Raw genomic sequence first — 23336 nt, 5'->3', positions numbered from 1 at the left:
CCCTCCCCTCTGGTCAGACTCTTGCCTGGCCTCAGCTGTTGGCTCCCGCTGTGAAGCAAAAATACTCCCTTTTCGCAGGAGACTTTTGGCCCTTAGGAGATTGTTCCCATCCCACGTAGATGGAGGGGTCTGCTGAATTCCCAGATCTAGGTGGGCCCTGAAACAGGCACTGCCTGGAGGAGAAGAGGGAGCCTTGAGACTGCAGCGTGGTGTGGCTGGAGCCCGGGCTCTGCCGCTCGCAGCTGGAAGGAGCATCTTTCTCCATCACTGGTCTCAGATCTGGTGCTCCCCCCCCGGAACGGGGACAGGGATGCCCTGCCAGGCAAGGGGGAGGTTTAATGACTGGTGGGCAGAGAGGGACCTCTTACAAGAGCCATAGCATGACTTAGGTAAGGGGTAAAGGAGGCAGGCTCAGTCCAGAAATGGCGAGGAGGAGGAGGAGGAGGGAAGTCATTGCAGTTTTTGAGAATCTGCAGGGCACCACAGGGAGTTAAATTTCCCTCCTGTGTGATCTGTCGAGGGTGATGGTGCTTCTCTCCAAGACCATAGGAGCTTTGAACAGTTGTCTGTAATGCTTGTTCAGTCCTCTCTGAGACACGGGGTGGAGTACCAACAAGTCCCCTTGGGCAGTTGTGACATGGAGAATAAATGGTGTCTGATCGTAGAAGCAGCGAAACACAACTGTCGTCTCCTGCTTTTATTGCCCGGTCTGGCTTCAAAGGAGAGATGCTCAGATGCTAGTATTGTTAACAGCTGCTCCTCTTTTTTGATCAAACCTATGCACTCCCTCTCTAGTTAGCATCAGTAGCCATCAGTCCATATATTGCAGGCTCGTAATTAATTTCTCAAATAAGTGGCAATCCCTTTGTAGTTGTATGGATTCAATACTGGACTTCAGATCCCCAAGAAGTAATTTTTCGAAAGTGTTTCTCCTGGAAATCACATTTGAAACTGTTCAGACATGGCCATCAGTAGCACACGGTGGCTCTTAGTTGGAAATAAAGAAGTTTAACGAGGTCTTATCAAAAGAGAGGGAGCTGTGCTTGTCCCCTCTGAGCATCTCTGCTGCCGTCTTGCTGGCACGATGAGGTCTGTGCCCATCAGTTTGAGGAAAACAGAGGGTTCATAATTAAGTTCACATGACTGCAAACTGTTGCTGTCATATATAGCACACCATTAGGTGTGCTTGAAGGAACATATGGCACCATGGAACATGTGATGCTGTGATGGCTGGTAGGAACATGGGATACTGTGGTAGCAGCGCTGGAGTAACATCTCATTTTGCTGCTCAGCCAATGTCTAGAAGGTCTTCCTTGTCCCCTTCACTTTCTGTTTAACCAGGAACACCTGGACTTAGCTATCCCCTCGTAAAACCACGATAACAGAGTTTATTCACCTATAAAGCGCTTGAGTTGTATCCTTAGCTGAGGCAAATTATGTTATCACTGCTGACTTCAGAGGCGTTGTTCTCATGCATGCTGGCTGAAGTCAGCAGAGGATAGTTGTGTATGGATGTAAGTGCAAAGTATTACTATTTTTGTTTTACCATTACATGTATTTTGTATTTCCTTATTAAATATGTTGCAGCTTCTTCGAGCTGCTGATCATTGTTGGTTTTTATTTTTAGCACAAATAAAAGATCTCTGCCTTTGAAAGACACGGAGCACAGCGCTGGTAAAATAGCAAGCAGACACAGTACAATAGCAAGCTCATAAAAAGGAGATAAACCAGATTACATAAAATAACGTGTAGTAGCTTTTAGGAATAAATGGTTATATCTAAGTTTTTACATGATGAATCAAGAGCATGAATATTGAAAGACTGAAGCAGTGTGGGCTAAGGCCTATTGTGGAGAGAGAGCAGGGAGGAAAAAGCTCTGTATTAGCCAAAGGCCAAAGAGAATTGACACCCATGTTGGCTAGTTAAGGCAAATCTAAACACAGATGGAGTCTAGGAGGACTGTAGACGGAGATCCGATCACACGGTCAGAGCAGCAATAAAATGGCAGCTTTTAATACCGGATAAAAATCTTGTGTAGCACGCACAGCAAGAAGGGCAAACCCGCTCAGGTGTGTAAGGAAAATGTAATGGCAGGTTCAAATCCAGCTCTGTCCTTGAGGTGAGTCTAATTGGAATCAGCTGAGTTCTTCTCCTGGTTATTGTTATGCGTGCAAGCTTAAATACCCCGCTGAAAAATGGTGCTGGGCACCAAGGCACAAGGAAGAATTAGGAAAGGCAGACCTATAATGGAGGCTTGTGGCCAGCTGTGAATTATTAGCAAGTTGCAGAGAATGTCAGGGACTCTGGGAGAAGTAGCTGTAAAGTAGGTATCAAACCCAAGACCTGCATGACCCTGGCTGTCAGGATTGTTAGGACTCAGTCCTTTACTACAGGTTAAGGGGGTTAAAAAGGCAGAAGTGGCAGTACTGTTAAAGGAAATAGTTCAGTATGCGGCGGGGAAGCTGATTCTCTCCTTCTTGGTCTCAACCAAGATGGAAAATAATCAAATAAAGGGGAGAAACTTAAGGTGATAAATCTTCCATCAGGACTGCAGAGGATTGGGATGACACGGTAAAATAGACCAGAAGGGGTAGAGATTTTCAGAGCAGCACAGAAAATTTAGGAATGTAATATGCATTTATTTAAAAGGTATCGGTATGGTTGCCTTCTCTCTGCTGCTACGAAAAGCTTAATCTCTAGTTTTAAAGAAATTTGGCAGTCGTAGGCCCCTGTACACCCCAGCACAAGAATTATCATGGGAACCTGGACAAATTCAAATAAAGACGTCTGTTTCTCAGTCTGATACTGTGAATGTCAATTTGACTACTGCTGATAGAGCTGGCCTTGTAGTGTTTTTTTAGTCCTGATTTTTAGTTTTGCATCAAGTATCAACCAGGCAGAATTACAGTCAACAAAGGAAAAGCTACCTCTTCATTTCTACACTGTATTTTACAAGTTTAGCCTTGGCTGTATATATTAAAGTGATGCGGGTTTGGGTTTGCTGGCAGCCCGGATCTGAACCACCGTCTCATTGCTCATGGTTGAATTAATGATGTGAATGTCTAAGAAGCCATCAGATTCATAAATCACCAGAAATGAGAGGGATAACTCATAAAAGTCTTTTCCTTTTGTTTAGCAATTTATCATTTTGCTTGCACATTAATAAACAGAGCTCCCCTGAGGTAAGCCACAGAAAGATAGATTTTTCTTCCTAATTTTCCTCAATCGTAGCCAGTAGATCACAAGTGGAGAGAGTGGGCTTGTCACAGCGTGTTGGTGTCTTGCAACTCCCTCTACCCATCACTGATAACAAATAAATGCGATTAAGTACCCTGGTGGATAATTATTTGTGTTTACATAACAGGCGCCAGGTTTCCGAGTCCAAGATTGTCAGCTAGACCAAGCCGAAAGCGTACGTTGTCCATATCCCCCCTATCTGATCACAGCTTTGACCTTCAGACCATGATACGGACATCTCCAAATTCCTTGGTCACAATTCTCAATAATTCTCGTAGCAGTTCCTCAGCCAGTGGTTCTTATGGCCACTTATCTGCAAGTGCAATAAGGTAAGAATAGCATTTTCTACCTATATTATATATTCTCGTTTATGTGTCAATACACACACACGTGCAAATGTGAATGTATACGCTCATCTTTAAGTGTTTTGTTTTGTGAATGTGTTTTGCAGTTTCTATAACGTATGAACACCAGAGCTTAAAGTGCAAAATACCATTTTTTCTTGCTCAGAAAGGTAACCACAAGGGACTTTTTGGCATATTACTGTCCAGTGCAGGTGATAGTCTATCCAGCAGTATCGGTGTGTGTATGTGTGCTCAGGAATCTGTTTTCAGAGAAGCAGCTGTAGGATAGGTCTTAAGGACTTAAGTCACTTGGATTCTTCTAGCCATAGATATAAAGGACAGTGAAATGTTGCTGCGTTATAATCAGAGAGCAAAGCACAGACGCGTGGTACTGTTCAGTTAAAAGGTTTGGCTGGAACTTCTTGGTATTCATCTCCCAAGTTGTTCTTTTTTTCATATTTTAGTTGATATATTGGAAGATTAGACTTTTCTTTTGCTAAATTATATGTATATTTATTTTTTTTTGTACCAAGGAAGTACTGTTATCACCCAGTATCATCAGAAATGCTGTGATTTTCACTTGGCTGTTTCACTTGCGTGCACAAGAAGACAGCCAAAAAATGGTTGTTCTGGAGGCAGAAGAGCAGAGTAGCAAAGGTGGGCAGTAGTTGTACAGGAAAGGGAAGCAAACAGGACACAGGGGGAGGGAACAAAAGCAAGAATGTCAAAAAAAAGGGAGTGGAAGAAAATGGAGAGAAGCAGCAGAAAAAATGGAGATGCACCTGCAGAACATTCTTGTATTTGTGACATTGCTAGACGTTAACTGAGAAAAGCTCCTTTGGTATTCTGAAAAAAAATCCCTCACCTCTCCAAAGTCTCAGAAAATACTGGGTTTGCATTTATGGCACTGAAACAAGGAGAGCTGCTGGTCCCTGGCTTAAAAGCAGCCTCCACCTTCAATTTGCAATGAGGCAAAGGAGCAAGTCCCCACAGCAATTTCTTGAGATCTAAAAGACCCATTTTTGGCAAGGCTCGAACATGCCTCTCCAGCAAAAATGACACACTTAAAAACTTCAAAAACTGGCTGTGGGGATTTGCACTTTTGGAGAAAATGGGGCATGCAACTGGTGTGTTAGAAACCCTGAGCCTGCCAAACTTTGAAAGTGACAGCACTGTAAATATTTGATATTAGTATAAGTGCTGTTGGGGTTTTTTGAGCACTTTTAAAAAGTCGTGCTTCATAGCTCTGATGTACTTGAATAGCTGTATAGTATTTCACAGGTATGATATGATAGCTCTGCAATACAGCTCTGCAATCTGTATAACCACGGCCCAAATTACGAAGCTCCATAACGTGGAATATGATTTATGTCAATAGCTGGCTGCAGTTTTGGACCACGTTTGTTAAATAAGTTAAAAATCTGTTAAACGTGGAGGTGTACTATCCCCACTGTCATTAAGAGGGGGTGGCACTTCAATTACTAACCTCCTTTTCCATTGCTTGTTGCAAGTCACACTGCATTGCTTTAATAAATTCCAAGACTAAACAGCAACAAGACTATCTGTAAAGCTTAATTTATTGCAACTCAATGTCTTGTAAGTAATGCTTCCAGCCCAAAAACTCCTGTACTGAACCAAACTGTAGGTTCATCCCACTTGATATCTTGACTACAACAGTGACCAAAGTGTAGAAAAAACTTTTCCTAGTGTAAAATCCCAGCTTCTGGAAACTTGCAGGTAAATCTCACAGGAGTTGCTGCAAGAAAAATGGTACAGTTCAGCAGGCCACTAGATGGAATTGTGAGACAGGAAGGGTTTGTATTTTAGACAACATCAGTAGCATTAACTATACTTAACATCACACAGTCCTCCTACTTTTAGATCTTCGTTTCCAATCACTTTTACACTTGGCAGCATTTTTCATGGCAGATACCTATCTAATGCTGCGTATTTCCTAAAAGGTTCAGGAAAGTTATTAATTTATCAGGATGAAGTTAGGGAAGAAGAGACTTTCCTGTACAAACTTAAAGGTCTCTTGCTGCCTTTTCACTGAGAAGCTAAAACTTGCCAGGGATGTTGCCTAGATGCTATAGATAGGATTTTTCCTGTTCTTGAGAAATTGTCCCATTCAGCCAAGTGATAAGCCCTTAAGAGGTTTCTGTTAGCATGTGTTAAATAGGCTGAGCAATGCAGCATGTTCCAGTCCAGGGCCCACAGAGAGGAAGGAGGACCTTTCCCTGCAGCTCTGGTTAATCTGGTACCTCCTTAGGAAGCTTGTGGAGGCGAAACTGTCTGCCCAGCCATAACAGCCTTCCCTGAACATGAAAAAGGAAGCGATCTTCAGAGGAGGCAGGAGTCAGACCAGGAACCAGGTTGAGGGAGCTGGGGGTGTTCAGCCTGGAGAAAAGGAGGCTGAGGGGAGACCTTCTCGCTCTCTCCAACTCCCTGAAAGGAGGGTGTAGCCAGGGGGGGTCAGTCTCTTCTCCCAAGTCCCAGGCGATGGGACAAGAGGAAATGGCCTCAAGTTGCACCAGGGGAGGTTCACATTGGACATCAGGAAAAATGTTTCCACGGAGAAGGTTCTTAAGCCTTGGAATGGTCTGCCCAGGGAAGTGGTTGAGGCCCCATCCCTGGAGGGATTTAAAAGCCGGGTTGCCATAGTGCTTAGAGACATGGTTTAGCGATGGTTTTGATCAGAGTTAGGTTGATGGTTGGCCTAGATGATCTTAAAGGTCTTTTCCAACCAAAATGATTCTGTGATTCTATAGGATTTCTCTAGAAGAGAGAAAAAGCTGCAAAATAAAGCATGCAGAAGATGGTCATTAAGGAGAATGAAGGTACTGCCCCCTTGTGATTGTGCTTTGATACCATCTTTAATTTCAGGGTTGCAGAGTGTATTTTCACAGGGTCCCTTCCTGCTTCAGTGCACAGGCTGAACATCCTCTTGATCAGCCAGAGCCACAGGACCCTACCTCACCTCTCCCAGGCAGCTGTAAAAGAAGAAGGAGCCTCTTACCTGGTTCTTTGCTGCCTGGAGGGTGGACCCTGCTCTTGCAACACAGTCCCAGCCTGATGCTAGGCGAACGGAACTAGGCAGAAGTGACCACCAGGCTCATACAATTTGTCTTCTGGAGGCCCAGACTAACACTCTTAATTCCACAGAGGAGCTGAATTGGTCACAGCCATGGCTTGAAGCTACCCACAGCTGTTTTGAACATTTCATGTGCTGTGTCATGTTAACTGACACAGGAGATCAGGTCTCCGCGTCTGAAGTTGGGCAACCACAATGAGTGGCGCTTTTTAGCGTCCTCTTTCTTTGATTCACATCCCTGTGCAAAACAAGAGTCCTTCCCCTTCACCTCTGAGGTGATGGAGCCTCAGAGGGAGGTTGAAAGCGTTAAATGTTTTGTGAAGCACTGAAAATGTACAGTGATGAGCGCAGAGAGAAGCTCACAGAGAAGCTCAGGGAGGGTATCGGTGATTGTGTATTCACCAAAGGTTTAAATACCATGGAAGAAGGGCCCATGGGCACTACTCTGGGCAAGGAGAGGAAAAATACCAGAGAGTCTCTCACTGAAGACTGTTTGTGCCTCTTGTGCACCGAACGAGGTATGAATCCTGCAGGGGAAAAAGGGGTGTGTGGTCAGATAATTAAAGGCTGGTGAGTGAGCACACGAGGGTATGGGAGGTTTAGTTCTAGCATGTTTGATTTTGCAGGCTCAATGCTCTCTTAACCTATTTTTGCAGAGGTGCTGCTTGTGTTAAGGAATTGTCTCCAGGACCTCCAGGTCTTTGCATTGGCTAAAAAAAGTACATCCTCTGGCTAAAAGATTACACCTCGTGCTTCACGGAGCTTTTCAGCACGTGCCTCTCTATGTGAGCACCGTAGGATGTTGAGGATGAAATCAAATGAAAGGAGCCACGTTTTGGGCTGTGTTTTTACAGAGCTGAGCACAGAAGGGCTCTGGTCCCCGACATGGGTACTACTGCAGTTTGAATAATAAATAATAATAGTTTAGCACAATCCAGATAGAGCTTGACTTGGCGGGCGCTTTGTCATTGTCAGCTGGCAGTGTAATGCTGTATCCTGACTACAGGCTGAGTGCTTGAAAAGAAGATGTCGCTCCTGCTGACAGCTAATAGTGGATCTTTAGCACACCAGGTAGAGCTTCTACTTTGTGCATTTGAAAACACCTGGTTTAGGTCTCAGCTGGGAGAGATTATGCAGAAAGGAGGCGTATGAAATAGCATCAAATGAGGATAATCCTTCATTTGACATTTACTCATTTGGTTACCTGCCTCAGTCCTGCAGTGCAGCACCCCTGCTATTAATCTTTTGTCAGGATGTACTTAATGTTATATCTGCTACCTGTGACAATTATTAGACTTTGCACTTCACTAGCACTTCTTTTTGAGAGGCAGCATGGCCTAGAGTGAGTATAGAAGGGGGTAATCACTTCCCATGATATTGAGTACCGATTCAAAACCTTTACAAAAGATTAGCTGGTCTTTAATAAACACAGGAGGTTGGGACTTCATGGTCTGTATGATCAGAAATTCAGAACCTCTGTATTTTTCTTGTCCCTTACCAGCCCTACAACACCAAATTTAAAAAATGATTTTTCAGAAAATGAGCCGAATTCCCTGTCAGCTACAAGGTGTTTACATCAAGAGTAGCTCCACCTACTGCAAGAGGCTTTCTTTGGGTCTAGGCAGATGTAACTGCAAATACACCTTAACCATCTCATAACGTGTTAAAATTCAGTTTCATGTGAGCATGGGAGCCCTTTGGGATCTCCTTCAAGGTTTGAAAGAAACTGAGAAAGCACAGCAGCACTTTTTTTTTTTCCCCAGGCTCTGCCCCTGTTTCCCTGATGTCATCAGAACAGGAAGGAGCAATTAACATAGTGTGGTTAATTACAGTCAGATCCTAGTTGTTCTGGCTCTCATCACTTTGCTCTGGGCTGATCTGAAGCTGAGCATCAGGGAATGGTGGTGAGGATACTTTCACAAAGACTGCTAGAAAAAGATAGCCAGGTTTGTAGGATGAGCTTAGGCAGCAGCAGATTAATATCAATGAAGAAGACAAGAGTCTGGTGTTTCTGCAAGCAGGTATTCTCAATTATTTCTTCATCTCATATAAGCCCCTTATATAGAGTGTTTGTTGTATAATTAGTCAGTGCCGTCTGCTCTGAACTGCTTTATACTGAGAGACAAGTGACCATGTATTAATTTCTCCAGTTTCCCTTGGCAGACATGGAGAGAAGAGAAAAATAAAAATAGAGTTAAGATAAACAAATGAAAGTGTAAGGTTATCACACAGAAAAGTGAAAGTATCTCCAGCAGAGAGCCCAACAGTCTAATTATGCACTGTATAAAAAAAGGAAAGAGTATCCTTTTATCAGGTTTAAATTACCCAGTTTTTGAATTTAACAGAAAGTCTCATAGTTATAAGACAGGGAGCCCTCGTGTTCCCAGTCTTCCTTCTTTATTCAATATTTCATATATTCTTATTATGTCTCCTCTTATCCATCTTCTTTCTGAGGCGAATGGTTGTTTTCAGTCTGCTCTTTAGGAGGGTTCTTGTATTGTTATTTCTGCTGATACTGTCTGAAACAGGCTCCCTCTACTACATGCAATATTACTCCAGAAGAGGACCAGCAGTTCAAATGCACCATGATTTTCTGTGTTCTGTTTCCCCTTCCATTTGTCTTAATGTGTTTTTTGCTGTAGCTTCACCTTGATCAAATTTTCATTCCTCCGTTGAATTCTGTATTGAGACGAGCAAGTGCTTCTTGTGAGCTGGCTCAGCTAATTTAGAACCAGTGTGTATGAGTAGTTGGGATTCCTCTTCGGTATCGATACACGTCTTGCTATCAGTATTGCTCACTCATCTAGCACGCTTAGCTCTAGAGATAACCTCTTAGCTCTTCATCATGCTGCTCCAAATAATTTTGTCGTATATGCAGATGTCATTTTTTTCAGTGCTCGATTCCATTCCCAGTTTGCTGACAATTGCACTAAAAACCACAAGACCCCATCTGAGAATTTGGATCTTAACTTTTACTAAAAACAAACAGCTTCATTCTTTCCTTTGATTTCTGTTTTAGGCTGTAAGTTTTAAGCTTGTATATTTAAGTAATTAAGTCTGTGTAAAAGGACACAATCAAATGCTGTTTAATGAAATAAATCTTAAAAAGGTCGTGTTTAAAGTAGAACAGGTAGAACACAATATATTCAGCCATGTTTTGCAACAAGCTCCATATGATAGGATGGACAGGATAAAAAGTGTGTTAATTATGTGAGCATTACAGGTGTTTTGCTGGTTTATTATCACTCTGATTGGAATCTGCCTGAGATGCAAAGCTGACTTTGAGTGATAGCTTTTCTTGCATTAAAAGGTCTCTAGTTAATTGTGCGTAATATGTTGTAGACGAAGGCTTAGTTGCAGTTCAGACTGGGTCAAATTCAGACCAGGTGTAACCCCACTGAGACAGGTCCTATTATAACTAGACACATCACATATGTGCAGCACAGGACTTCATTCTCTGTGGTCTTGTACTGTGTATGGTTAATCTAAAGAAGGGAATATAATGCTCTATCATGCCATAATAGCTTCATTTTATATCCTCTTTCAAGAAGTCTGAATGGCAGAGAAGTGCTACAAAGTGAATAAAAATGAAATTCGTCGGTATTACAGAAAGTTGCATCTAATTCAGGCTCTGTTGAAGTGTAATTCTGCAGCTAGCCTCCTATAGAAAGCTCCTATAGATTATAGGATGGTGACATTCAGCGATTGTTTTAGAGATCACCTGCATCTTGCATTAGAAAGTGGTGGGTGTTTTTCACCAGAAATGCCCACGAGCAGCAAGATTTCAGCCCTTGGAAAGTGTGTAATTTAAAAAGTCAAGCGACATAAAGGATATAGACTACGCAGGCGCATGTTACATGCACATCTACATGTACAGATAGGCATTTATACAAGTGGGATTATGTATGTATGCCTCTAAATATGTATGTCACAGATCTTGTAATTAAAAGTCAATTTGAAGCACCTTGCTCCAGGCTGGTACAGTGTTACTCGAAGAGTTTAAAGTCATTGGACCCAGCGCGTTATTAATTCCAGGAAAGTTCTGGAGCTAAGAGAAGTGTGCTGGAGTTTAGCACTTCATTACTTCATTTTCAGACCCTAAAAGCAAGTATTAATTAGCACTTGCCGTGTAATTAATGATACCGGGTTTAGAAACCTAAAAATGCTTAGCCATGAATTTAATTCAAATTTATGTTTGCCAGAAGTGTCATAAGCTTGCATGGAGGGAACACAGATGAATTACAGAAGGTACTGCTAACACCATGTCCAGTTAGGATACTACTGCTGTTTAGGATTCCTGAACAGGAATATCCCAGTGAGAAGGACAAAGCTGTCAATGCTGTCTGAGCACGTAAGGTTAATCAGTGTGGCTCTGTTGCTCTCAGTGAAACTATTCCATTTTACTCCGGCATACGGCAATGTATTCATGAAGAAAAATTTCACCTAGCCTAGCAGATAAAACAGAATAGATAATATGGTAAGCTGAAGAGAAAGTACAAACCACAGACTCTGTTAATTTTAAACTGGTAATGGAAAAGTGAAAAAAGAGGCAACGATGCATATGAGTTAAATACAATTGTAAAATCATGACTGTTATCTGATGAAAACTGAAAAAAATAAATAGTATAATATATGCTATACTTTATTAGATGCAGATACGTCTCTTTACAAATTCAGTTAGATGACTTGTCTCTAAGTTAGTGATTTTTAATGAAACGTGTCAACATTACAAATGCAGAGGGATACTTGTGAGACCTAGTCAGTTTTGAAAAATTATTTCAAAGGATTTCAAGTCTCGTACCTGCCTTTAAGATCATGCCACATGTCTGGTTTCAGAGTCACAGTAAGATATTGTTTTCCCCTGTACTTAAGTCACAAGCTGCAAATGCAACTGATGACTTGTCTGCGTTGTCAGTTAGAAAGTAGAGGAGAAAAAAACCCAAGATTTAAAGCAAAACTTTTCTTTTGTATTACTAAAAATGTTACATACATTGTGGATAAAATGCTCCAAACAGAAGTGCAGTTTTCAAGTCTCCCTTCCGGTAATGCCGTTTGATTTTCATTTTGCATCTAAGATACTTGAAGCAGTAAAAATTTCACTGATCTGCTCGGGGCTGTGAGGTTGCCCAGTGCCGTTGTCACTCCTGTGACCTGAGGAATTTGTCAACAGCCACTCTTGCAGGTTGTTTCCATGACAAGAGCTGGAAACTTCTTTTTATTCACTTCTGTTTGTTTACAAGGAGCGTACATGAATTCCCATTTCTGCCCACTCAAACAACAGGAGACAGTTTTCTTACGTGATGTTCCTGGCTGCTGCTGCTGCTTCTCTTCCAGGTCCTGTCCAAGGAGAACTCACTGGCTTTCTCTCCTCTGCATCTTTGCTGGGGTCAGACTACGAGTCTGTCCTGCTGACTGCGTCCACAGCTTTCCACATCTGACTGCACGGTGTTCCTGGCTGCATATTACACCTATACATAGTTTCATCAAAATATGTCCATAAATTTCTGTGTATGAAGTCAGCTTATGCAGACCCCCTCAGCACCCCATGGTTCAAATCTCAGCCACCCTTACATATGTCCCGCGTTTTGGACAGGGGCTCCTACACGTCAGTTTACCAAGGGATGAATGACACTATTTCTTACATTACTCCTTATAAAAAAAAAAAAAAAAAAAAAAAGAGTATCTGAGCACGTGAACAGCAGTATTTGATCACTGTTAACTTAATTACGCCTTGTATTATGAATTAATTCAGTTAAGATTGCAATGTCTGTAGGGCCCAGGTTTTAGGACAGCACTTAAGAACTTGCTGAAGTCAGTCCCTCTTCAAAAGTAGTTTTAAGAGTTATCAGGGCTGCTTTCCTGAAGAGTAGCAGAGTACGTTTGTGAAACGGGAAGGGTCCTTGTTTGCCCCTTAACAACATTCCTAAACAATAAATAAGGACTTTGAAAATCCAAATCAAAAGCTAAAGATGAAATCCTGGCCTGGTGTAAGGAAAGGATAAAAACTCCATTGAATTCCATGAGTCCAGGTATCCATCCAACGTTTGTTAGTGGGTTTGTGCACCCTGGTTTCTCAGTTTCACTTGCCCACGGGCTTCCTGCGACTTTTAAGGGAGAGTAAGACAAAGTAGTGACATCTGTACCTACTTGAGCTAGAAGAAGCCGTGGTGTTATCCTAATACCTGATGATCAGCTTTATTGAACATGAAGCCAGTCCGCCTATCGGTTACCTCTCCCTTCATGAACTGGGGTTCTTTATGGAGGGACTTGGATCATTTGGTTTGCCTAACATCAGTTGCAGATGTTGTAAGAACAAATAAACGATACAGGCTGCAGAGCGATCTGAGAGTGCCAAGGCTTTTCTACAAGTTGGGAAGGGCCCATGTGCCCCCTTGCAGTGCAAGGTGCACCCTCCCTCATGGAGCGAGCGCTTGGGCTGTGAGTGTACCACCTGGACATCAAAGACCCTTCATGCCAAAGGGCTCCATCTACACGGTGGTGTAGATGGCTCCAGTGTGTCTCACCATGACACATATTCCTGTACTGCGATCAAATCTGTACATTTTATTTCAAGAAAGGTGTTAGACAGTTGGGGGGGCAACTACAAGGAAGAGCAGGGAAAATGATCAGAGGTGTGAAAAATTATCCAATGAGTTAAAATAGACTTGACCTGTTTGCCCAGATTAAAGATGAGAAGGCTGACCAGGAGGAGGGTAATTATTTCAAGTACGCAAAAGAGAAAAGAAAGGAAGAGACTGTGGAGGGCAAGGTATGTGATGAGTGCTGGGGAGAATAACAAAGTGCTGGGCTTGAGTTGCTGCAGGAAAGAATGAGGATAGAGGATAGGAAGGAAAACTTTAATGTGGTAAACGTAACGTGGTTCTATATGAATAAACAAAGATATCCCAAAGAAACAAATCTATCCTTTTGAAATGTAAAAAAGAGTAACAGAGATTTTAAAGCATCGATTTTAAAGCATCAGAAATGCCCCACTGGGTCAAACTAGAGGTGTTAGATACCGTCTAGTCACAGTCTGCCTCTGATGGTGTGAATAGCAGATGCTGTTTAAGAAGCACATGAAACCCACCTGCTTTCTGACTTCTGTTCTCTCAGTGCTCTCCCAGCATCGATAACCATTAGATTAGCCATCCCAAAGCATACGCTTTTGCTGTTTCCTTTTAGGATTTCTTCATGGACCTGTTGTCTTTGGGCTTGTCTAGTCCCATATGAACCTGCTGGCTGTGTCTGCCTCCTGAGGAACCTGTTCCAGAAGTTCACCAATGCTTTTTTTAGTATCTTTTAAGTTGTTCACCTGTGGCTTTCCTTGAATGCCCTCTAGTTTACACGCATGAAAAGCTCTTTTCCTAAAACCTTGCAAAGCAGAACCAGAAAGGGGAAAGCACTGGGTTACTTTTGCAAGTCTTTTGCATCAGATCTTGCAGAGCTGCATTTGTTTTGTGATGCAAGGAGATATCTTCGCAGTTTTTATGAAGAAAAGAAAACTATCGTGATATAACGAAGCTGTCCTCACAGTATTCACAAAATCGGGATCTCCTTAGCATCTTGGTGTCAGCCTGTCTCCTTAGGCACACCTATGCAATGTATGGGAAAGAAGGAATTTTTCCTGCCTTGAATTCACAGCTGTTTTGCGGTAAATTCCGCAGCTGTGACCAGAAACTGGATGACCTTGTTAGTAGGACAGCCACAAAGTAGCCACAAAGTTTGGTTTTGATTATAACGTCTGTTTTTCTTCTTCTTGAAGTCTGTTCCTTAAAATTTGATGTGCTCATGTAATTGCAATGTAGTTCACTGCCCCGCTTTACCTCCGGTGAAGGGAGTTTGAGACTTCGCAGAGGAGGAGAAAAGAAAGAGAGCGAGAGAGACAGACTGACAGACAGACACAGAAGCCCGCAGTACGGAAAAATAAATGATGTCACTGATGGGCTTTTCTGTCAGTGTATATGAGTTATTGAATGCTTAAGCAGAAGTATTACACATTTTTCCTAACCCTTATCCCCCATAAAACTCAACAGCTAAAAAGATAACCTGCGTGTAGTTTATTAGTGGTCTTACATGCATTCATCTTTTTCTTTTTTTTTTTTTTTCCTTTTCTACTTTGTTTTAAAAAAAAAAACAACAAACTGTAACAGAAATACAAATCAGATTCCCTGCAGTGGTATAGATTTTCATTTCTCAGTAGGTAGATGGAAGATTCATAATTCACTAACACTTCTATGAATCCAAGATTTTTTGGAAGTGACTGGTGTTTTGGAAAATGTGAACGATTGGGGCAGGCATCTTGCATTCTTCTGGCATCTGGATTTTGGAAGTGTTGAGCACCCCTTGTCTGAAATACAGCCCCTTTAAGATATCTTAAAATAAGGCGCCTGAAACCACTCATCGCTCTCCTGGTTGTTGGTTTTAGTAGTTCTGGACTCTCAAAAGGATTACTTTCAGGTATCGTTTACTGCCTCTGGGCATGAATTTTAGACAGTTGCTGAGCTCCATCTTGGAGCACGTCTCCAAGCAGATATCACTGGATGGGCTGGGCAAGGCCAGGTGGTGCCTCTGCCCACCCTTCCTGCTGATGCTGGCCTCCTGGCTAGAAAGCAACGTGAGCTTGGTGGGGCCAGCAAGAGAGCATACAGCTGCCGGTCAAGGCAGAGGGATCCCACGGGGTCCGAGGGGACTCTGGGCTACAGGGATTCTTCACACATCCTGTATTCAAGAGATATTTAACAAAATGCATTAAAAACTTTGGGAAATAGGGCAGGAATCCAGGTCTCCCCTTCCCAACAGAGCGCTCCAAGCCAGCAACATCGAGAGTTTTGATTTCTTTTTCTTCTTTTTGGCCCACAAAATCAACTTCACTGTCGAGCAGCCTGAATGGTTTCTGAAAGGCAGAGAAAGACCTGCCACCTTCTGTTCTCTTCAGCTCCTTCGGATCTTTTCAGATCAGAAAAATCATCCAAGCTACCCTGTGACAGCATCTCGCACGCAAGTGACGTTAAACCCAGCCAGGTCATCTTGCCTTACGAAGAGCTCTCCAGAAACAGCTGGAGAGAATTGTTTGAAGGCGGCTATCTGAGCTGTTTAAGAAATCACCCTGGTGGCTGAACCGTTGTCACCATTTGTGACTACTCCCCTTAGCTGTGCTGGCTCTTCCTCTGCTCCTTCACGATCTCCTCTTCGAGATGTTTGAAGTTTGGAGGTAGAGGGAATGAAGTGCAGGTTCCCAGGCTCTATAGGAAAATCCTAGTACCTCAGAATCAACCCTTGGTGCTGAGCACAGGGCAAATAAGAGATAGGAAAGAAATAAGGATTCCTCCTTTCCGTAGCGCATCTGTCCAGCTGTGTCTTAATGCATCTGCTGCCGGTGTCATTGTTTTCCAGTAAGAAGCACTAGCTAAGATGATGTCTGCCTCCTCTACTGAACCCCTACAAGTTTGCTTGCTTGCAGGTTGGACAAAAGTTGGCAATGCCTGGCTTAGCATCCTCCTTCGGGAGGCTCATATGGTGTTAAAGCAGATGTAGATAAAGAGGACATTTCTATGAGGTAAAGTTTGGCCTTTTGATGGAAGCCATTTTTACTTATATAGGGAGGGGTGTAGCAAATAAACTTATTTAACGTTTAAGCACTTACACTATACTGGTGTAAAGCATGTCACTGCAGGCCAGTGAATCATAGAATCATAGAATCGTCTAGGTTGGAAGAGACCCCCGGGATCATCGAGTCCAACCATCTACCCTACTCTACAAAGTTCTCCCCTACACCATATCCCCCAACACCACATCTAAACGGCTCTTAAACACATCCAGGGATGGTGACTCAACCCCCTCCCTGGGCAGCCTATTCCAATGCCCGACCACTCGTTCTGTGAAAAATTCTTTCCTAATGTTCAGTCTAAACCTACCCTGCTGGAGCTTGAAGCCATTCCCTCTCGTTCTGTCATTAGTTACCTGTGCGAAGGGACCAGCACCAACGTAGTTGTAGAGAGTGATGAGGTCTCCCCTCAGCCTCCTCTTCCTCATACTAAACAGTCCCAGCTCCTTCAATCGCTCTTCATATGATTTGTTTTCCAACAAATCATATGAAGCTAGTGGAACTAGCTTCTGTATTTTTTAAAGCAGAGCTGCTTTTGTCCTTTAGTTAGAAAGGTATTTTGCCATTGAGGAGGCATCATCACTTTTTGTGTTGCTCTAGGTGGGGTAGGGAATGCGAAGGAGGGATGCTTGACATAAACCACCCTATTGATGCAGCAGTCTTCTCCCATCTTTGGAGGGACTGAGTGGACAATATTGCCAAATTCCAGTAAATATAAGTAAGCTGCATTAAGTGCAAGTTGTATGTATACATCTTGGGGCTCCTACAGTCTGTTTCCTATTGGGACCAAAAGTTCTTCTTCGGTCGGTGTGCAAGTTCCTTGGTCAACGGCACCTTAGCAGCCTCCTACTGAGATAAAAATATATTCAAATCACAGCAGTTCTTTTCTGAACTTTTTGGGAGGGATCTCCTGTGCTTCTTGCTTTGGGTAGGTTAAAAAATTAACGTTAGGTGCAGGTGCTGATGTAACTGTAGTCACAGAGCAGTGCTGAGCAGGATCTACAACTCTAAGCTGAGGTCTTAAGTCAGTCATGTCTTGTGGCTGAATCCTAAGTTTGTCTTTTTACCATGTAGGATCTGAAGAATGTTACTAACGTTTTAAACCTGGACTTGCAAAGTCGGGTATTGTTGTGCATGCTTGAACACCTAGAAAGGAAAAAAAAAAACCCAGCCTGTATTTTCAAGGGTGTTATGTGCTTGGAGCACCCAATGAAATCTTATTTTTTTGCTTTTGAACTGATTCAGCTGAACGGTGAAGGTGTCCTAGGCGTTAACCACTCACAGAGAAATAAAATACGTCATCCAAATTGTTTCTGTGTTGTGTTTGTTGATCTTGGTGAATTTGATAGCATCTTCAGGATGGTCTTGTCTAGTGTTTGAAGTATATGAGATGAACTCGCAGTGTATATATGGAAGCAAATAACGCCGGGGTATAGTAAGGAGGCATTGTTTCAGCCTCATGTATGACATTGTAATTGTATGTTTTTTAATGAACAGACCAGAGTAGTTACACTTAGTAATGTTTGTTCACTAAAAAGGAAAAGGGGTGTTAAATCATTGTGTTCTTTGATGAATGGCTTGTACACTGAAGAATAAATTGAACAAACTGGCATAGAGCTCAGTGAACATGAAATCAGCTATTAGAAGAAAGCTTGTGAACAAATTCTGAGCCTGATATGCATCTTTTGATTAATGTCCTATCAATCATCCATAGTGGCTACCTTAGCTAAGTCGTGCTGTAATCATTCATGGTTGCTTACAGGAGCACTAGCAGGGACTATAGAGCTGCAATAACTGAATATTATTACTGATTTCTCCCTAACTCTTGCTGTGAACAATTACTGTTTTCACTACATTTCTGCTTCCCTTTATTAAAAAGAATACAATGCAAAATGAAAAGAGAGTTCCTCAAAGACCAGTAAAATTCTCCCAGGGTATTCTTAATGATATTCTGTCCTAAATGGGCAAACTATTGTAATGCAGAGTTCTCACCAGGAATAATAGTAATGTAATCACATTGAAGTTGTCTCTTCATGGATTGTAGTCAAACAGACAAAATGTATAGTCAGATTAATGAACACAGAATTTCTGTAGAATTATTACTTAAAATGGTTGAAATTATTTTAGCTCTTTTTGTATCACAGTATTTTCAGTTAATACACTTAACAGCAACAGCAATTAAGACTCCAGACTGTAAATTTGGATTAAATCTACCCTTTTGACATTAGAAGAAGCCTTGATTCTTAAAAGGTATTATGCTTGCACCCCTCACTTTTAAGACCTAATGTTTTAAATTTGTATGGCTCTTTTGAGCTGTGGTTGTTTGGTGGTTTTTTAAGAAAGAAAAATAAATCAATGAATACACTTTTTCTTTTTTTTTTTTTTTCCTCCCCCCTGTATGATTGTAAGTTATTGGCAAATGTTTACAGGAGAATCTCGTATTCCTGTGTGTGAAGATTTAGTTCCACACCATTTATTTCTCGAGTGTGACACAAAGAATGCTTTGGCACTACCCACAAAATAGGTCCTTAGATGGCAGTGTAATTTCCTCCCAAGTCACTGTAGTCTGGGAAATACGGTGAAGTAATGAAGTGATGACAGGTATTAACATGCATAATGGGCTTTAATAGACATTTAATGTTGTTTAACTGGAAGAAGGAGAAGTGCTTTCCCATCGGAATATTTCTACATTGAAACCCATTGATCACCAATTTCAGAGGGGAAAGGTTAATCCATCAGTTTCTGTAACCAAACGGCACTGATGGAAATTCTTTAGGTGACATTCTGGATGAACTGAGCTTTCCATCTTTGCAAACAAATGAGTGATATGACAAGCATAGTGTTCAGAACACATTTAACCAATTGATTTTCTCTCCTCTTGTAATAAGATCTAGAGACATATGAAAGAGTGTAGCATGAGCCAAGATTAAAGGAACTGCTTCATACACGCGAACATAGGGGAACTGCATTATCAATAAAAGTACCATAAAGCATGTGGGCACCCATTCTTTTTCTTTATATAAAGTTTGTTATTGCAATAAATAGCTGTTATTGAACTGCTTGCCTTTCATTTCAGTTTTTCTGAATTTTATTTTGGTTGGCTTTCTGTGGTTTCCTGGTAAACGTTAAGGAAAAAATGTTGTGTTTTGTTACGGTATCGTTTTTGCACTCACTAGTAAATCCAGGCCAACTCTGGATTTAAAACCAGGATTTATCATCCTTTGGGGAACGAAGAAAGGTACAAAGGGGAGGGAGGGAGGGACCTGACTTCAATTAATGTAAATATATCAAATATATTTTAAAGGTTTAATCTGTATGTTTCCATACCGTAATGACCCTCATCTTTTCCCTCCCTCTTCCCTCCTTTTTCTCCCAAATTCAGCCCTGCTCTGAGTTTCACATATCCTCCTACACCGGTATCCCTCCAGCAAATGCATCAGCAAATTATAAGTCGTCAGCAAACCCTAGGTTCTGCCTTTGGACACAGCCCTCCACTCATCCATCCTGCTCCAACTTTTCCTACCCAGAGACCTATCCCCGGCATCCCCAGTGTCCTGAATCCTGTCCAGGTCAGCTCTGGACCTTCTGAGTCCACACAGGTGAGAGACAACAAAGGAAACCTTTGCACCCCATTAATTTAACAATGAAATAAATGAAGCAAATGACATTGTCTCGATGGCAATTAATCACCACTGTCACCGAGACCCTTTGATAACAGTTTTCTTGCAGCTATAGCATTTGCAGTCCCTTTATTATAAATCACAGGGGTGTATGCAGGGTTCCTGATTGGTAGCGTGCTTTTTAGTCCTCATAAATATTTCATTGTGCTGCAGCAGCTTCTCGTTCCAAGCTGTCTCTTCCTGGATCTTACACGGGAACTTAATAGAGGTGAGGAGTAAGAAAATGGGGGGAAAAACCCCATCAAAACATGAACATTTTAAAGATCAGCAGCTTCGCCCTCAGCTCAGGCTGGCTGTAACGTACGTGCAGAGGGTCGTATTCTGCCCTCCTGACGCAGGTGGGAGTAACTCAAAGCGAGTAACTCGGTCTGTGAGCCGCAGAGGAACTCAAAGAGAGGTTTTAAGGATTTTTTTTTTTCCTCTGATTTGTGCAAAATGGGACTTGCCGAGTTGGAATTAATCATTTCAGTAAACCAAAGTGTATTCTCAAAAGCTGGAGGTGCGCAGCAGTGAATCAGCCCCAAATGTGGGGTTTATCACTGTTCGTGGTTTGCCCGTTATTAACTAGTGCTGTTTGTTTCCAGATGACCTGGGATAGGTTATTTATCAGTCTGGGAGCTGTTTATCTCCTGGCTAGCTTTTACAAATGTAGAAGCAGAACATGCTGCTGTAGGAAGCATATTGATTTTTTTGTGGGGTCCATGCAAGTTCAGGTATCTCTAAAGGATCTCTGGATTCCTACAAGATCCATTTGCGGGTGTAGATAATGGTGTTCAGTCTAGCACAGCAAGAGAAAAACAAGATTCTGGCCTGTCTGTGTCAGCAGTAGTTTTGCTATTGACTTGGGAAAATCCAGGACTTCCATCTAGGATTTTTTGGCTGAGTCTCATGCTAGTGTTCAGTTTTTCTTCCTATCCGCCATTATAATGGGAAATGCAGTAAAAGAGCTGAAATCTTGTGTGCAGATGTTAAGTGCAAAACCTTTCCTCCAAGTGTGAAAAGAAGAAAACTTTCTCTTGTGCTTATTTGAACGAGTGCACAGTGGTTTTGCTTTTCGAAATTGCCTTTCTGAAGTCATCATTATGTGGAAAATAAAGTTCTCCCTACGGATCCCTGGCCTGACAAACCCAGCACTGGTTTGTAGCAAGGAATTACTTCAAATGCCCTCCTTCCTGTTCCCTCCCTGCTCCATTACGAGGTTGAGTGATGCAGCTGTTCCACAAGTTAATGCTGTGTAATTGAAGCACAATGTAATTGCATATCCGATATAATTAACAGCGTAGCTTCTCCAAATAAAGTTGCTGAGCAGATGCTGCATATTTTTGTTTGGAGCTACGTGTTTATCACAGTCTAATTTTGTCTTCTTTTGGGGGGAAAAAACCCACCCTGCCTTCAGCAGAATAAACCCACGAGCGAATCTGCAGTGAGCAGCACTGGAGATCCGATGCACAACAAACGCTCCAAGATAAAGCCCGATGAGGACCTTCCCAGCCCGGGAGCAGGAAGCGTGCAGGTATGGCGGTCAGCTTGCAGTCAGAAGCCTTTCATCTCTTTGGCGGAGGGAAAATGCACCCTGAACGTGTTTTAAGGCTTCCTGTCCCTGTACGGCCCTTCGTCTCGTGCACACGTGGGCGACCTCAGCTCAGGGTGGCAAGGGTTAAACGTGGGCCGTGAGGGGCTGCTGGGTTGCAGAAGGAGGGCAGAGAGGAAGGAGGCTGATGGAGAGCCTATAAATACTTAAAGGGTGGGTGTCAAGAGGATGGGGACAGTCTTTTCTCAGTGGTGCCCAGTGACAGGACAAGAGGGAACGGGCACAAACTTGAACATAAGTTACAATACTGGAGTATCGTGTCCAGTTTTGGGCACTTCAATACAAGAGAGATATCGAGGTGCTGGAGCGAGTGCAGAGGAGGGCAACGAAGCTGGTGAAGGGCCTGGAGAATAAATCACACGAAGAACGATTGAGGGAGCTGGGACTGTTTAGTTTGAGGAAGAGGAGACTGAGGGGTGACCTCATCACTATGACTACCTGAAAGGACGCTGTAGAGAGGTTGGTGCTGGTCTCTTCTCACAGGTAATTAGCGATAGAACAAGAGGGAATGGATTCAAGCTGCAACAGGGTAGGTTTAGACTGTACATTAGGAGACAATTCTTCACAGTAAGAGTGATCAGATACTGGAACAGGCTGCCCGGGGAAGTGGTTGAGTCACCATCCTTGGATGAGTTTAAGAGTCGCTTAGATGTGGTATTGGGGGATATGGTGTAGGGAAGAACTTTGTAGAGTAGGGTTGTACTCGATGATCCCAAGGGTCTTTTCCAACCTACATGATTCTATGAGTCTATGATCCTATAAGAAGTTCCACCTAAACATGAAGAGGAACTTCTTCACTTTGAGGGTGGCAGAGCCCTGGAAGAGGCTGCCCAGAGAGGTGGTGGAGTCTCCGTCTCTGGAGACATTCAAAACCTGCCTGGACATGTTCCTGTGCAACCTGCTCTGGGTGGACCTGCTTTGGCAGGGGGGTTGGACTAGATGGTCTCCAGAGGTCCCTTCCAACCCCATATCGTTCTGTGACTCTGATCTTGTGAGTGAATCCATGAAACCAAAGCAGAGGTCTGTCTAAATCCTTCAGCAGGTTTGAGTTGGAAAAATAGCCTGAGTGCATAATCTAAACCAAATGTTTACGCTGACATCTGACCCTTACCCTGAGCTCAGAACAAGCTGGGAAGAATGAGGCACCTGGAGGAACTGAAGGTGGAAAGTCAAAATGCAAAATTAAATACTCCCTCCCCTGCTCACCCCTTTCATGCACGGATTATGGGCAAGAACAGACTACTAAATAGCCTTAAAATTACCAGTCTGCTCTTGGAAAGGTTTTTATGTGCAAAACTGTCACTGGATTAACCATGAAAACTCACTTGGGATTACTGGTGATCTGGTGTGTGTCTAACAGGAGTACAAAAGTCAAATTCCAATTAATTCGACTATGTTGAATGGTGCCTTTTTCACTAGTGGTGCCACTGAATAATAAGGGGCAAGTGTACAAATAAAAAGCTGGTTAAATACAGGGAGAGGGAAGGCAAGGCTTTATGATCTGCTTTGAATTGAAATGTAAAGGAATTTTATTTTTTTAGAAATTCACTCTAGTGAGTACTTCTGGGGTGGAAAAAATTATTTTCACAGATAGTCTGCACATTGCTTTTGGCTTACTAGGCCTTTTCTGGGCTTCTGAATTTTGTAGAATGCAGCAATAGAGTGAACTGAGAGTAAAATAATCTACACACCCACCCCCATCTTTCTTTTAATGCTGAAATAATGCACTTTTCTTCCTCCTCAGTTTCAGAATTTCCTCTCTCCTCTCCTCACCCGTTTTTTTTTTTTT

The 23336-nt window shown here is 42.5% G+C and overlaps 1 protein-coding gene across 1 annotated transcript in view; it reads left to right on the top strand.

The window, feature by feature from the left end:
• Nucleotides 1-23336, top strand: part of GLI3 (GLI family zinc finger 3) — a 218779-nt gene that overhangs the window by 156668 nt on the left and 38775 nt on the right. The window contains exons 7-9 of the mRNA XM_074146109.1: nucleotides 3365-3566; nucleotides 19659-19875; nucleotides 21353-21469. Coding sequence (XP_074002210.1) covers nucleotides 3365-3566; nucleotides 19659-19875; nucleotides 21353-21469 — 536 coding nt within the window. The remainder of the gene's footprint in view (nucleotides 1-3364; nucleotides 3567-19658; nucleotides 19876-21352; nucleotides 21470-23336) is intronic.

Source organism: Numenius arquata, chromosome 4 (genome assembly GCF_964106895.1).
Source record: "Numenius arquata chromosome 4, bNumArq3.hap1.1, whole genome shotgun sequence".
NCBI classification, from domain to species: Eukaryota; Metazoa; Chordata; class Aves; order Charadriiformes; family Scolopacidae; genus Numenius; species Numenius arquata.
The sequence above is the reverse complement of the archived record's forward strand: the minus strand, read 5'-3'. Positions and strand labels throughout refer to the sequence as shown.